The following is a 15691-nucleotide window of genomic DNA, read 5'->3' as shown; positions in this document are numbered from 1 at the left end:
ATATGTGTGTATATGTATGTGTAAATATATATATAAGCACACATATATATTATATATTTAAAAACTTTATGTTAGATGCGATTAATTGATTTGACAGCACTAGTATTTTCATTTTTAGCAAACATGATAAACCTAAAAGATCTCGATAACCCACTGTCATTGTTTTTCTGGTCGGTGCAAATGTCTAGTCAATCCAAACCCAGCATGGCCTTACACTTCCATAACCTCCCCACTATATATTTTAAAAAACTGATGATGAACAGACACATGGAAAGACATTCTGTGAGCGATGAGTGTTAACTTCTGCTCTCGAGACATAGATCAGTACTGCGGTACTTGAAGCTTTCATTGTGTGCTTCAACAGCTCTAGTTTTACAAAAAATAAAGAAAAGAAATGGGCAGTATGTAATTTACATGTTAAGTATACGCCTCTTGTTAAAATCCATGTAATTTATGTTATGTAAAGGTGCCCGTGTGTGTATGTATGTGCCAAGTGGAGTTATATCCCTTGAAATATCAGTAGGCTGTGACGCGGTCTGAAATATTTACATAAATGTGAAAATAAATATGATCTAAATTAAAATTAAAAATTAAAATTAAAAAAATGTGAAGTGTAGCATTATTTGGAAGCTAAAGTGTCTTTGCAAATGTATCTACATTGAATGCAGCACTAAGAAATTGTGTGCAAAGAGAAATAAGACTAAGTCAAGTAAAACATTGGATGTGTATCTAGACAAGTATTTTTGAAAAAAACAGGCATATGAGAAAAAAATTAGCTCTGCATGCATTAAGCAAAAGAAAAAAGATATGAAATACTATTGAAGGGTGCTTAGAAATGCTTGAAAAGGTTTTCCAGGTTGAGTGGAGACACTGGATTCTGTATTAACTTTTGCGTATCATTTTGTAAATTGTTTGGTTTTGTTTGTTTCTAGATTATTTGAGACTGTGACTTTCTTTTGATCTATATGAAATATAATCCAAATCAACTCAAACGCTGTTCCGGCTGTGGTAAACATTTATCAATAACTAGCATGTCAGATTGCCAATATTGTCTTTAACATGCAGTGAGCCTGATGTGCTAAATGCTGTATTCCTGTAAAACAGTGCATCGGAAGCCGATAAGGTTTATAATTATTGACAAATTTATATATTTTTAAATTTTGTTACTATATACTGTATGGTTGTTTCTTGTGCAATTTCTTTTTTTCTTCTTTTTTTTATCAATAAACAAATGTACAACAGCTGAACATTCGTCATATGGGATTTATTTTTAAATTAAAAAAATGTCAGGAGACTGGACATCCCAAAAATCAACTTTACAGATCGCATCTTTTACGGCAGGGGGAGACAGACACCACTAATACGATACAAAAATAAATAATCATACAGCACAGGGTAAAGGCAAACTTATCCTTTCATAACGACATGGATGACTGAAAACACTTGCGCTGTTGAATTTGCATTCTCTTTTAATGTCAGTTATTGAAACAATGTAAACTCGCAATGAACAAACCAGGCTGCTTCGCGCACATGCCACTGTTTCGAGTAACCATAGAAACTAAGTTAAGGAGTCTGCTGCAGTGATTTACTTTTGCTGGCGGAAATTTAACTAACGTTATATTTATATGAATGCGGATCAATGCGGGATGCTGATGATATCGTCAAGAAAACGTGAGAAACCTAAGGTAGGTCGCTCAAACTTTAAGAATTGCTTTCTGATAGATTGTTATGAATGCTAACGCTAATAGTTTTAATGTTCAGAGGCTGCTGAGAACGTGTTTAACCAGCTTATCTTTACAACATTTTTTGTTTGATTATTGATTCTCTTTTTGTGATGTGATTCAGTCGGAGTCAGCCGTTTAAATAGATCCTACGCTGTGTTGAAGTGTAAAGGGAGTGACTTGACTCATCAACCGGTTGGTTTCATGTGCAAATAAAAACCGATGAAATGTGTATGACTTTGTAGATCAGCAATTTTTTGCATTCACCATTTGTGGAGAAACCACAATGTGCACATAAAAAAAATAATAAAAAAATATGATCACATAAAAAAGTGGAAGACTTTTAGAGTCAGTAGAGCTCATTTATTTTACTGTCTACAAAAGATGATCTGCTTTTATCACTATCAATAAAATCATTTCAAATGATATAATTGATACTTTTTAAAATAAATAATGATGATGATAAAGATAAATAAAAGCCTTTGTGCCATATACACTGCACAGAAGATATTAATATACTGTATATCATGCATTTATACTGAATATTATGTATTGCTATAATATATTATATGAAATTAATAAATTAATACATTAACCTAGGAATTAAAATGGACAAAATAATGCGTTGAAAAAATATGAATATTAGACTAATTAATGAAAATTAAAACATGAAAAGATAAATGAAAATTATAAATATAAATGATAAAATCAGTAAATATAAATTAAAATAGGCTATCAATTACTCCATTGTATACCACAGTTTGCACCAAAAAAAAAGAAAATTCAATTTTTAATAAAGTCACGTACTCAATACAGCTTATTTATTTAATTGTCTACAAAATATTTATTGTTTAGACGACATGTTTTGGCTTCCCACTATTAACAAATTGATGGGGATTATTATTATGTATTGATCGTTTTGAGTCATGTTTCAGTTTGACCCTCTCAGCTGCAGCTCTTACAGCAGGGGGAGACATGTGGACATTTAATTAAAAAGAAATAGAACGACCATAATAACCAAATTGTAGATGGTGCGCGCGTGTGTGCTTCTGCCTATATACTTTTTTTTTAACAAAAAATCAAACCCACAACAATTGGCTATTTTTTTATATATATATATATATATATATATATATAAAAAATAGCTAATTGTTGTGGGTCTGAATTTTAGTAAAAACCAAAAAAGTATAGAGGCAGAAGCAGGAAGCATGAGGCAGGCAGGAAGGATGTGGTCTAATGGGGCTGTACACAATGAACACAGAGTAAACTGCTTACAAATTTTCAGATTTCACATCATGATTTTTTACATATTGTGCTTGTGGTGTTGGTTTAAAAAAGGAGGGACTACAGAGTGCGATATCCAGACTAGAGCCCATCTTAGCATCTACTGTGCTTTACTTTCAACAAGTTTTAAGTGGACTTAAAATGAGAAATTTGATTCATAATAGCACCAATATGCATTTTCCACTGTCCCAGACCAGACTTTACAGCGCATAAGCTGGAGACAGTAAAACAGCCAACGTAAGCTCAAGCGTCGCCATAACGACCGCGGAGCAGCTGCTGCGGACGCATGCGCAGTTCTTCTCCTCCCCATCCGCGTCCACCTCGTATCCTGTTTCAGGTCTAGCGAACTAACGGGGTGGCACATATGGCCATTGCCTTGGTTGAGGTGTTTTCTGTAGTTTCCTTTGTTTACCTCAGTTCCACCGATATGCGGTCAAAACGCTTTTGCTGAGTAAGGACGTTACCATTTCCCCCCCTCGCGCACTCTCACCTTGATGAAGTCAGAAGAATGATCGCATCCCTGTCTAAAGGAAATCTGCTTGACGTGCTGCAGGAGGGTCCTAATGAGGTACTGATACTACTGAACTCATAAACCCTCATGCCTGTTTACACGTGCATTCATTTCATTTGCTCATTTGAGTTCTGATAAGTCGAAGCTCAATGAAAAGTTAAAACACAGTAGCTATCGCAACTTAAAAGGCGTTTACGTATGAAACTCTGAAGAGTGCGACGGCATTGTTTGCGCCTTCTGTGAGATGTTACTGTAGAACAACAGATAGCTGCTTTTTTCATGTAGTATTTGATGCTTGTGAGACACTTTATCGAATAAATTAGTTTTACCGTCAGTGTTTATTGGAAAACAGCAGTAATAGTAGCCTTGTGTCATGTGTACACTGCGCAGAAGTTGTATATTTAGCCTACAATGCATTTATAGACCGTTTAAATCACCCAAAATTCACCATTTTCATGGGAATTTGAGTTGCAAAAATAATGCTTTAAAAATCTTTTACATGTGAAATTATGAATATTATAAACTTGAAATTATCAATAAAAACTACAAACTTTAAATGATGGCATGTATACAACAGTTAACACAACAAAGTGATAGTTTCAGTAAGTGTTTTAGCAGTAAAATGCTAGTAACAGTCCATAAGATGTTTAAACAGAGAAAAGGATAGTGTTGACAACTGTTAAACGATGTGAGACACAATCCCATTAATCTTTCATTTATAGAAACCGTTCAATGCCTCACAATTGTAAATATATGTATAAATTATGTGATACAAATGTATTTACAAAGGCATTACAATTGCAGAAATAATGCTTTGAAAATAATGTTTTAAATATGAAATCATAAATATTGAAAAATAAAATGATAAGTAAAAAACAGTTGAATACATTATGCCATATAGACCAGTGGTTCCCAATTCCAGTCCTCGTGACCCACTGCTCTGCACATTTTGTATGTCTCTCTTATCTGACACACTCAGTTCAGTTCATGGAGTCTCTCCTAATGAGCTGATGATCTGGTTCAGGTGTGTTAAATAAGGGAGACATACAAAATGTGCAGAGCAGTGGGTCACGAGGACTGGAATTGGGAACCACTGATATAGACCACAGTTTGTACAATAAAAGCGCTAATTTTAGTAGCTTGTTAGCAGTAACATGTCATTAACAGTCCATAAGACTTCCAAACTGAGTGAAGGATAATCTTGACATCTGTTAAACAATGGGAGACACAATCCTATTATATTGCATTTATAGAGACTGTTTAATGCCACAGAGGTATATAATATATGCGGTATAAATGCATTTACACTTGAATTACAATTGCATTAATAATGCTTTGAAAATAATGTTTCAATTATGAAATTATGAACATTGAACAGGAAAGGGTGAATGAAAACAATAAATAAAAACAGTAAATTATGAATTATGGCATAAAACCCAGTTTGCACAATAAAAGATGACTATATCATCATGCTCTTATAAATGGTGTTACGTGTGGGAGGAGGTGTTGAGCATATTATTCCATTTCTAACTATGTGCACTATCATCAGACATTCCCTACTGATGTTACCTAAGTGCTTCTACATCTGCCTGCCCTGCGGCTGTAACCATTAAACCATCAAGCGCTGTTCTCAAACCATCATTGATTTTTTGTTATGAATCCCAGCTGTCAGTTCCACCTAGAATAAGGTGAGAATACAGCGCAGCAGCAGGTTCCAGTGATGGAGATATATCCATCTGTAGTGTCGCTGAGGGAACAGACAGCTCATTTGTATAGCTGGCTGCACAAGACTATTGCTACCTTCCAGTTTTACAGCACAGTCAGCATCTTACTCTGGATCTGTGCTGAATGTTCTCTGTGTTAGTTGTTCCTCCTGAGAAGCCTGTCACTCTGGGCCACTGTTACATTGAAGTGAGACAGATATGCTTCAGACAGAGCTTGCATTGTGTTAGTCAGCCCACCATGTGGCAAATCAATAAACACTACTGTGGACAGTTGGTGCATGAAGGGTCCCTGTGAAAAACATGCAAAGCTCATTTTGTGCATGTGTTTTCTTGACTGTGCACGTGTCATGACACAACTACTAGAACTACTAGATGTTGGTTGGGAGGTTGAGGCCCCAGGAAAAATTTCCTCACAGTTTTAGAATAATAGACTGTATTTTGTCAGGGAGTGACACTTGGCATCATGTATGTTCAATTTCGGTCATACACTATTCAGAAGTTTGGGGTCGATAAGGTTTTTTTATTCTCACCAAGACTGCATTTATTTGGTAGATATATTAGGGGGGTAACAGTTTAGGACCCAAGGACCCGATGTTTGAAAGAAGACCCGGAGTCAGAATTATGGTAAATTGAAGTAAAGTTTTACTGAAGATAGTTTGCAGTTTCATCAGCAGAAGTCAGCTTCAAGACTCACACAGGAGTTCGTAGGCCGCCCCGCTTACAGTTACAAAGATCACAGCAGTCCAAGGTCACCAAGCCCTTCACCAAGGTCTAAGCTACGTCCTTGCCTCAGATTGCAGTTTCTGATTGGCTAAGAAATAGATAAACATAGTAATTTTCCACACATATACAGAAAGACGGAAGCATATCTCCATCGATTATGCAGCTGACACTCAGACCCTGAAGTTAGGCACGTCGTGTCCCGAACAACAACTCAGTCAATCTCCAATAATGCCAGTGGTTCCTTAACCTGTAACCAAGAAGACTAACAATGTGAAGCTGCTTTGATACAATCTGTATTGTAAAAAAAAAAAAGAAGAAGAAGAAGAAAAAAAGCACAATATATAAATAAAGGTGACTAACACACACACTGACACACAGCTTTTCCAAGGTTGGATTTGGCCAGGCTCTAACTATAAACAGGAGAGTCCTCTCAAAACATCAAGATAATGCGTTCTTTCTCTCAAGGAGAGCTACACTTTAGTCTAACTGGAAAGTAAGGCTTTAACAAAAAAACGGTCCCTTAAACTATTGGCTTCAATGACCCCTATATGTTTTAACACGTTGAAGATTTTTCTCGAACACACAAGAAGTCCCTATTTCATTTCTGGAAGCTGGGCTAAATAAGCAAGCACTGTTACTGCATTCAGATATCAAATACAGAAATTAAAGAATACATGAAAAGAACATTTCAATAATCACACTGGTAACTTCTATAACAAAGTAAAATCTCCAGAGAAGTCATTCAACTCATTTGATATTTAGAAGGAAAAATATTGATTGATACCTTGATTATAATCACTCATTACATATACATTGAAGCAGCAGTAGATTCCAATCCACTCCCTTCAGATAATACAGTAAAAACAGTAGTATAAATATTATTCCAATTTAAAATAACTGTTTTCTCTTTGAATATATTTTAAAATGTAATCAGTCTTCAGTGTCACATGATCCTTCAGAAATCAATCTAAGACTGCATTTACACTGCAGTCCAATTTGTTGTTTATATCTGTTTTTTTGTTGTTGTTTTTTTGTGACGTCCAGCTTACATCTTCTTTTAAAAGTGACCAATAACCGACATATACAAAGATCTGTCATGAAACTCTAGATGGCGCATGCTAATAGGTCCTTAACTCAGCCTGTTTGCATTCACATCATTCTCTGTAGATCACAGCTGATTGGTTCCTGCTGTATCAGTAGCAATGAGCTCATGTGCGAAGCCTTCAAATACTTGGTTAGCGTTTGCAGTTCCACCTGCATAAATCTGCTATGGGTAATTCGTGTATGTATTATTGTACAGCAGCAGCATGTCTTGCTCACAGCAGCGGGTCATGTATGTATTGGCAGTAGCAAGTCCCGTACTTGCTCTGCAGCAGCAGCTGCAATAACATGGGAGGAAAAAATCTGAATTGGGTCACTTGAACCATGTAATGTAAATGCAGCCTAATATGCTGATTTGGTGCTCAAGAAACATTTCTTATTATTATCAATGAATGATAAAAAACTGTTGTAGAAAGTAAAAATAGAAAGTTCAAAGGTGTCAAATTTGATCAATTTAATGCATCCTTGCTAAATAAAAGATTAATAAAAAAATTTAAAACATACTTATATTTTACATTTTTCGTTTTCATTTACTGCAAAAGCCTTTTTTAACACAGAAAGAGACATTTTGAAGACATTTCAATAGACCTCTTTCAATAGAGGTTCTCATGTTCAACTCGCGGCTTTCTGTCGCATTGGATAACAGCTCAGTTGTGGGGGATATTATCAGTGAATAGCATGCAAATTTTGGCCATTGAATGGCTTTATAAGACTTGAAATATGAGTCATATGGACGACTTTTATGATACCTTTATGGTTTGTTTGTGTCATGAAGTTATTGCTGGGCTTATGAGAAAATAAAAAACATGAGAAAACGCTTTTTCCACCTGCTGTATTTTTTCCTGCAGCCACCCCACATTCTTCTGCACTGTAAAAAAAAAATCATATTTTGTTCAGTGCACAGCACATTTGCCAGAGGGAAGAACTGCGGCAAACCTCACTGCAGTCTTTATGTGTTCCTACATGTATTTGCTGAAGAGGAAGCGTGAGCGTGGGGAGTTAAGCTGTCCTTTTGTGACCAGGCAGAGAAAGTGCAAGTCAGACTAATCCATGCCGTTGAACCCGGGTGATGCTGACTGGCCGGGGTGAATGGGGATGGACTTGGCCTGTCAAAGTTGGTACTTCTTGAGCACTGAGGCATACATTTCTTTTGACAACGGGTATCCTAGTGGGTATCAACACAGGCACATCCTGTGCAACCTCTCCACCAGGACCGCCAGCACTAATAATACATGTCTTTCTGGGATGCAGTTTAACAGTACATAGAGTCATTAATAGAACAATATTACATCAACGTGGTGGACACATTACAAAAAGCAAATAATGCTAAGAAGAAAAAGCAAATAATGAAGTAATTGCGGGGGAAAAAAAGGATTATTCTTTTATTGGGGGGTGGGGGGCTACTTGCCCAATCTGCCCTTGAGTGATAGACTTTAAAGGGCACCTATTATGATCCTTTTCACAAGATGTAAAATAAGTCTCTGATGTCCCCAGAGTATGTATGTGAAGTTTTAGCTCAAAATACCCAACAGATATTTTTTTACAGCATGTTTAAATTGTCATTTTTTGGGGCTCAGAAAAACGTGCTGTTTTAGTGTGTATCCCTTTAAATGCAAATTAACAGCTGCTGCCGGCCCAGAGGGCGGAGCCTCACGAGCGCTTCAGTCAGGACAATCTCATCTGATAATAGCAAAACAGAAACTCTCAGTAGCGTGTTGATTTTGACTCGGAGTCGGACAATAATGCCCACAGCGCCAGAGAATATATACTGTATGGAGATTGAACTAGTATAGTTTAGCGTAATTATGGTTATAACTTATTTGTCATCTGCTTTTATCCACTATTAATACAAGCCTGCTGTAGCAGACCTCGTCCGAATGATGACCAAAATATACTGATGAGTTCAATTAAGTTTATTGTACATGACACAAAAGATGAAGCGTTAGTTTTACTCCAGAAAATCACTGTAAGAACAGCTAAATAAACACAGTATAAGATGTGAGCATTAAAGTCTTATCCATAAACTCTCTCTCTCCATTTCATTAGCATGGAACATACACAGCGAAGTACACAAAACACTCGTTACAGCTAACAGTAAACAAATATATACACACCTTTTCAGTCTGTGCTTAATAAACTGGTACACTGTAAATCCGTAAAACTATTCGATGAGCTGTCATAAAGTGCGCGCTCTGACTTTCATTTCTGCCGTGATCAGTAACGTTAGGCCTGTCGCTCCGGAGAGTGTAAGCTGGATCACGAACAGTTGGTGAGATCCATCCTCGAGTAACAACGAGAGTAAATGAAGACTGATATGTTCATTCTTACATCCAACAACAAAACACCTCAATCGCTTAGGAGACATTCTTGTCTACAGCTGCTCAAGCGTCGAAACAATGGAGGACTGTGTCCCACTCCCTCAGGGCGGGTCTATGCTCAAACTGCAGTGTCAATCAACAGTCGTGGGAGGGGCCTGTGCAATTCTACGTCACATTGCATAGAATCTGAGAACAGCTCATTCTGAGACAGTGCTTATGATTTTTATCATTCTAGGGTGGTTTTGCTCACACACTGCCAACACACATTTATGTTCAAACACCATGTACAAGTGAATTTTGCATAATAGGTGCCCTTTAACCAAGTTTGCATTCACATGTATGACATGTTTGTCTTTCTAGCAGCAACTGGCTGCCTATGTGTCTTGGGTTAATGCACAGCTGAGGAAGAAGCCTGGACTGAAACCTGTGAGTGATCTACGACAGGATCTCAGAGATGGTGTGGTCCTAGCACACCTCATTGAGATAGTGGGTAAGTCTATACATCTTATACCACAATTATTGCAAGACTCTAATATAATGCACATCTTGGTATTGAGATGTGTTTTATTTATTTTGCAAGCTGGTGAGCTGCTGGATGGCATTCATTATGCGCCACGGGACGATCAGGAGAAGAAGCAGAATGTGGAGAAGGTTCTGCAGTTTGTGTCATCCAAACGGATCAGAATGCCACAGACGTCTGCCAGGGGTGAGTTACAGAGCAGACTCTTAATCACACTTAAGCTGATAGACCTACTTATTTCTTTCTCTCTGTCATCAAAGACATTGTGGAGGGGAACCTGAAATCCGCCATGAGGCTCATCCTCGCCCTGGCTGCACATTTTAAACCCTCCGCATCAGCCAGTCACAGAGCTGGAGCTAGTGTAGGCAGGAGTTCCACTGGCTCCTCGGCCAATCACAGGCCTCATTCCACCATGGCCATGGCCCAGAATGCAGCAGCAGCACTGGCAGTAGCCAGGCAGGATGCCGCACGCCCTGGCCGCTCCGTCTTCCATCTACGACAAGAATGGAGGTACATATATTGTGCCTTTTCTCTCCTTCTCCTTCTTCAATAGAGTTTTGTAAACTTTTATTCATTGAAGTAGAATTGCTGTCGTAGAGGAACTGTTCTTTACAGTATTAAGCGTAAGTTTGGTCATGCTCTCCTTCTCATTTTAAGAAGATTCATTAGCTTTGCTTAAAAGAATAGTTTACCCAAAATAACATTCTGTTATCATTTACTCACCCTCATATTGTCAACTTTATGTTAGGCTGAAATTGACGTCATTATGCGCCGAAAATCTTGACATCCACCCTTGCTCTTCTTGATGCGTACACGAGAGTAACAATGTCCAGTTCATGAACAAATCAATTGAGTCGGTGAAATGTTATCAGTGAAAAATTCTTACATTTTGGACTTTTATAATCCTTTTATGGTACTTTTGCAGCCTTTTTGAAGCTTGAAAGCTTCAGTCCCCATTCATTGTAAATGCATGGAAAAAAGACCAATCAGGACATTGTTTAAAATGTATACTTTTGCATTTCTAAGAAGAAATGAAGTCATATCAATGGGTAAATGATGATAAAAAAAAAAGACCTTCATTTTAGAGTGAACCGTTTCTTTAACAGATGAACAGATGCCCTCTTGCTGCTGTCTGAGGGTATTGCCGCTCAGTTCAGAGGCAGCAAATGGAAAATCAGATTTGCAGTTTCATCCTCAACTTATGCTTTTCTGTCAACTCTAGCAACAATCTCTAATATGCTTTGTTGAAGCTTTGAAAATAGTTTGCATAAGCCTGAAACAGGCCAGAATTATGGAAAATATTTGAGAGGGTGTTGTCAATCCGTTTAGCTTGCAAATGAAAAAATCATCCATCCTTGAAACAGCATTTTACAGTTTCTAATCTCTCTGCATTCATTTTATTTTTGTTGCTCTTAGTCGTGGCTGCAGTAGTGAGGAGGACAGTGAGAACCCCTGCTGGAGTGTCCGAGCATTGGTCCAGCAATATGAGGGACAGAAGGGGTCATTTGAAGAGGAGACAGAAGCAAGATCCACTGGGTAAATTCTGAATATTGATGGTTAAATAAAATGCAGCCAGTCTGTATATAACTTTACACTGAATTAACTAATAGTTTGAACATATAGAAGGGATATAAAAGTATATATAAAATATAAAAGTAAAAAAAGTAAATAAGTCTAATAAAGTTGGAGTCAAAGCTGGAAATGTGAATTGTAACATTAACATATTTGTAAGTACTGAAAGAAATAAGGTAAAAAAAAATTCAGATAAATAGAAAATAAGATGCTGATGTAGATACAGTATAAGCTTGTAAATTGAGAATGCATTCAGCTGAGAATCATTTGCTTCAGTGTCATCAGTTTTCACCATATCTCTTAGTTACCAAATGCACAAAAACATGTTATCACAACCGCTTCTCTTTATTCTCTCTGCTTTTATGAGAGGAGAACACATAGATTGGCTGGAGGAGGCTGTCACGAGGATTTTTTCACTGCTTGTTTTGTAAAGCCTGAGATGTTGCTGCCCGCTGGCTTTCTCTAAGGCATCATCATGATTTGCCACTGAAAACCATAAAATGTGTCTGTCCTTTTATGTGGGTCTTTTAGCTGAAGGAGCTGATTCAGTACCTGATTATCCAAAAGAGCACCAAAAGAACATCATTTGTACGCTTAGTCATTATGCGTTTTTGAAGGTGTCTTTAAAGGGGTCATGAATCGAGAAATAAAATTTCCCTTGATCTTTTGACATATAAGAGGACATTGTACTATAAAAAACATCCTGTAAGTTTCAGAATTCAAAACTTCCTTATTAGTCCAAAAACTACTTTTAATAAATCCAAGCTCAGAAAACAACTTGTTTTGGATTTTGTTTAAGACATAATAGTATGCCGAAAGACTGCCTCTGCAGATCAACGCCTACTTCTACAGATACCGGATCACTGGACTAAATATAACATTACCTTTCAAAGGATCCTAATGCTAGGAAAGGTTTTTTATTTATTTATTTTTATTAGTAGGGCATTATTTATTTGTTCGGTAAATAGATACCGAAATGACTCCACATTTCATTGTAGAGTCTTTGAAATCTCTTATTTACATCGTGTTTGCACTGTTAGTTGTGATGAAAACATTCGTGAGAGTGCAGAAATTGAGTTGCAATCACGAGATCACTGCATTCATGCGCTCAACATGTCCGTGATCAGCTACATGCTCATCATTGAAACCTTTCATGCGATGGGAATAAATCTAAATATAATGCTATAATCAACACTTTTCACAATTAGTTAATCTCAACAGCTGTAATAGTAAAACGTAGTAAAAGTCTGAGAGAGTTCCACATGTAATACTTGTAGATGTTAGCCAATCACAGCAGTGGAGGTTTAAACTGAAGTCTCACAGCAGACACGCCCCTTTAAACAGAGCGTTCAAATAAGAGGCTAAAATCAGGGTAGAAAATGGGCTTTTATTTCTAAATTATGTGAAATTTTTTATTTATTTATTTATTTATTTTTATGTAAAAATCATACTAAGTGCACCTTAGGAAACATAAAATAATAATAAAAAAATGCAGTTCATGACCCCTTTAAATGTATTCACATAACATGAGTGTTATGTAAGAAACTATTGTAGGACATTGTCTAGGTCAGTGACTTGTGCTGAAGTTAAGAGGCACTTGATCAGATCAAATCTTGACTGATCTGAATAGCTCACTGCCCTGTAGGCTAGTTGATGGTGATTTACAGTTGTTATAAGGGCTAAGATGAGGGTACATTTGGAGTCATGCTTAAACTTAAATGCTTTTATAAACTTCGTAATTGACCCTTTTTATATATATATATATATATATGGGCGTTTACACTGGGTGTTGAAGGGAGAAGTAGGATTGAAAATCTATCTGTAGTTATTCACATCAGCTTATTCTCACTTTCTTATAGCATTGGTATTTCTGATACTTATGAAATCCATTTGTACAGAAACTTTGAGTCATGTGAGTGACAGGTTTGGATTTCACCATGTCCCAATCACATTCTGTTCACTATACTCTTTATTAAATAGTACTGTGAAAATGTTGTGAGTATGACAGACGGATATATCATCAAGGCTGATAAATTAGCCAAGATTTGGCCAACTGTGTCTGCTCTCTTTTGAATCCGTTACTAAATCTACCAGCAGCCCAGTCAATGGATAATACGCTATTTGATTTCAAATTCTGTGTGAAGTTTAAGTAAAACATTGCATAAAAATGTTTGTGCAAATAGTATTAGCTGATATGGGCAAAAAAGTAATGCCCACCACCCTCTGTGAAAGAACTTATTCCTGAATGACATGTCAAATCAGAAGTACACTACCGTTTAAAAGTTTGGGGTCAGTTTTTCAAATTTATTTGAAAGATATTAGTACATTAAATTGAGTTAAAGGGTAAGTAAAGTATTTTACATTCTTACAAAAAAAAATATTTCAATGCTCAATTCTAATGCTGTTATTTGTAACTTTCTATTAATCAAAGAATCGTTTAAATAAAATATCACAGTTTTCTACAAAAATATCAAGCAGCACATATGTTTTAAACATTGATAATAAGAAATGTTTCTTGAGCAGCAAATCAGCATATGATTTCGGAAGGATCATGTGACACTGAAGACTGGAGTAATGATGCTGAAAATTTAGCTTTGCCATCTCAGGAATAAATTACATTTTAAAATACTGTATATTATAATAGAAAATAGGTCTTTTAAATTTCACAATATTACAGTTCTCACTGTATTTTTGATCAAATAAATGCAGCTTTGGTGAGCCTGAGAGAACAATAAATATAAAAAAATCTTACCAACCCCAAACTTTTGAACAGTTTTATATATATTTATTTATATATATATATATATATATATATATATATATAAGCCTGAATGTCATGTTAAATTAGAAGTGCAAACTGTCCAGAGCAGATATGTGCCCATCTACAAGCCAGACAGTCCATGTACCAGCTCCCCTCCGTCAAAATACTGATTCTAACAGATGGGGAGAGAGGCAGGGCAGAGAAAAAGAAGATGAAATAGAGGGAGGGCTGGAGGGGGAGGGTAAACAGAGGAAGGCCGGACCGAGTCTAACATCTTCGCACAGAAAAAGAGGAGCTAGTGAGGGAGGGAGCCCGAGAATTAGACAGGGACATGCAGATCTCAGCGATGGAGAGCTTTACGGAGTGAAGCAGTCGCCTGTGAACAGGTTGAACTGAGAAGAGGAATAATTAGCCCAACTCACAGCCGGAGAGAGAAGGAGAGGAGGGGGCAGGATGCAGCTGCCTTGGTGACAGAGCAGTGTCTCTCTCTCCTGTCACTGTAGACGGATTGAAAACAGGATTTCCATATGGACAACATCAAGTGCATCTGAAGAGGCTTTGAACTTCCGCATAGGATCTGCTGTCAGTTCCAAGCATGGTGATAAAGAGGAGCTAGTTAGCAAACGAGTGGTAACGCTGTAGACGCTGTGTGCTGAGACAGGACTCTAAAGAAGTTGTCTGTAAGAACGATGGTGATTCCTAAACTTCTTGATGTTCTATTGATGAATAAACGTAGTGCAGAGGGCTAGAAACTCTAGTGTCAAAATGGGAGCCAAGCAAGTCAAATGGTAAGACTCTGTCACTGCATTTTTAGGATGTTTTAAATGGAAAGTTTTACCTAAAAATGAAACTTCTGTCATCATTTACTCAACACTGATGTCGTTCCAAAACAGTATGACTTTTTCATCTGTGGAACATGATGACATTTTGAGAATTGTCAGTGGTGTCAGAGTTCACCAAAACTTTCTTTTCCACTGCAGAAAGAGTCATACAGGTTTGGAACAACATATTGTGAGTAAATGATGACAATTTTTATTTTTGTGTTAACTATTCCTTTAAAAACACTTAAACAGTTGATAGTTTGCACGCTTGCAAGTGTTTTTAGCAGTTCACTTTTTTCCCTATATAATGTATAGTTTGTTTAGATTCACATAGATTTTACTCACCAATTCACTTTTTCTGATGCGGTCATAAAACCTTAATGCTTTTAATGCTTACATTTTAATGCTTCTCAGTAAAAGGTTCACGTTGACAGCGATTGGAAGCAAAAAAGCTACCAGAAGTCATTTATTTGAAGGAGAGTTGGCAGACTGAGGTGATAAACCATTGACGATGTAATAACATTGAGAAGGGTTTTATGCAAAGTCAGTCTTAGATCACAGATACATAAAGTGGCTTGCTGACCTTCAGCGATTTAGGGGTTGTCAGTGAATGGACCTGCATTTTATGATCATGT

General features: G+C 36.8%; 1 protein-coding gene across 5 annotated transcripts in view; it reads left to right on the top strand.

Moving 5' to 3' along the window:
* The first annotated feature begins 1410 nt into the window (after positions 1–1410).
* The window catches only part of dixdc1b (DIX domain containing 1b), a 31921-nt gene continuing 17640 nt past the window's right edge, over positions 1411–15691 (top strand). For 2 of the 5 annotated variants that reach the window (XM_082141138.1, XM_082141134.1), the window contains exons 1-5: positions 3303–3573; positions 9743–9872; positions 9963–10088; positions 10163–10412; positions 11319–11438. In XM_082141138.1, the coding sequence (XP_081997264.1) occupies positions 3514–3573; positions 9743–9872; positions 9963–10088; positions 10163–10412; positions 11319–11438 (686 nt within the window). In that variant the 5' untranslated portion in view covers positions 3303–3513. Of the gene's footprint in view, positions 1686–3301; positions 3574–9742; positions 9873–9962; positions 10089–10162; positions 10413–11318; positions 11439–15691 lie in introns of those variants that run through there. The other 3 variants (XM_082141137.1, XM_082141135.1, XM_082141136.1) reach the window with 3 other exon arrangements.

This window comes from Leuciscus leuciscus (assembly GCF_965113295.1).
Source record: "Leuciscus leuciscus genome assembly, chromosome: 16".
NCBI classification, from domain to species: Eukaryota; Metazoa; Chordata; class Actinopteri; order Cypriniformes; family Leuciscidae; genus Leuciscus; species Leuciscus leuciscus.
The sequence above is the reverse complement of the archived record's forward strand: the minus strand, read 5'-3'. Positions and strand labels throughout refer to the sequence as shown.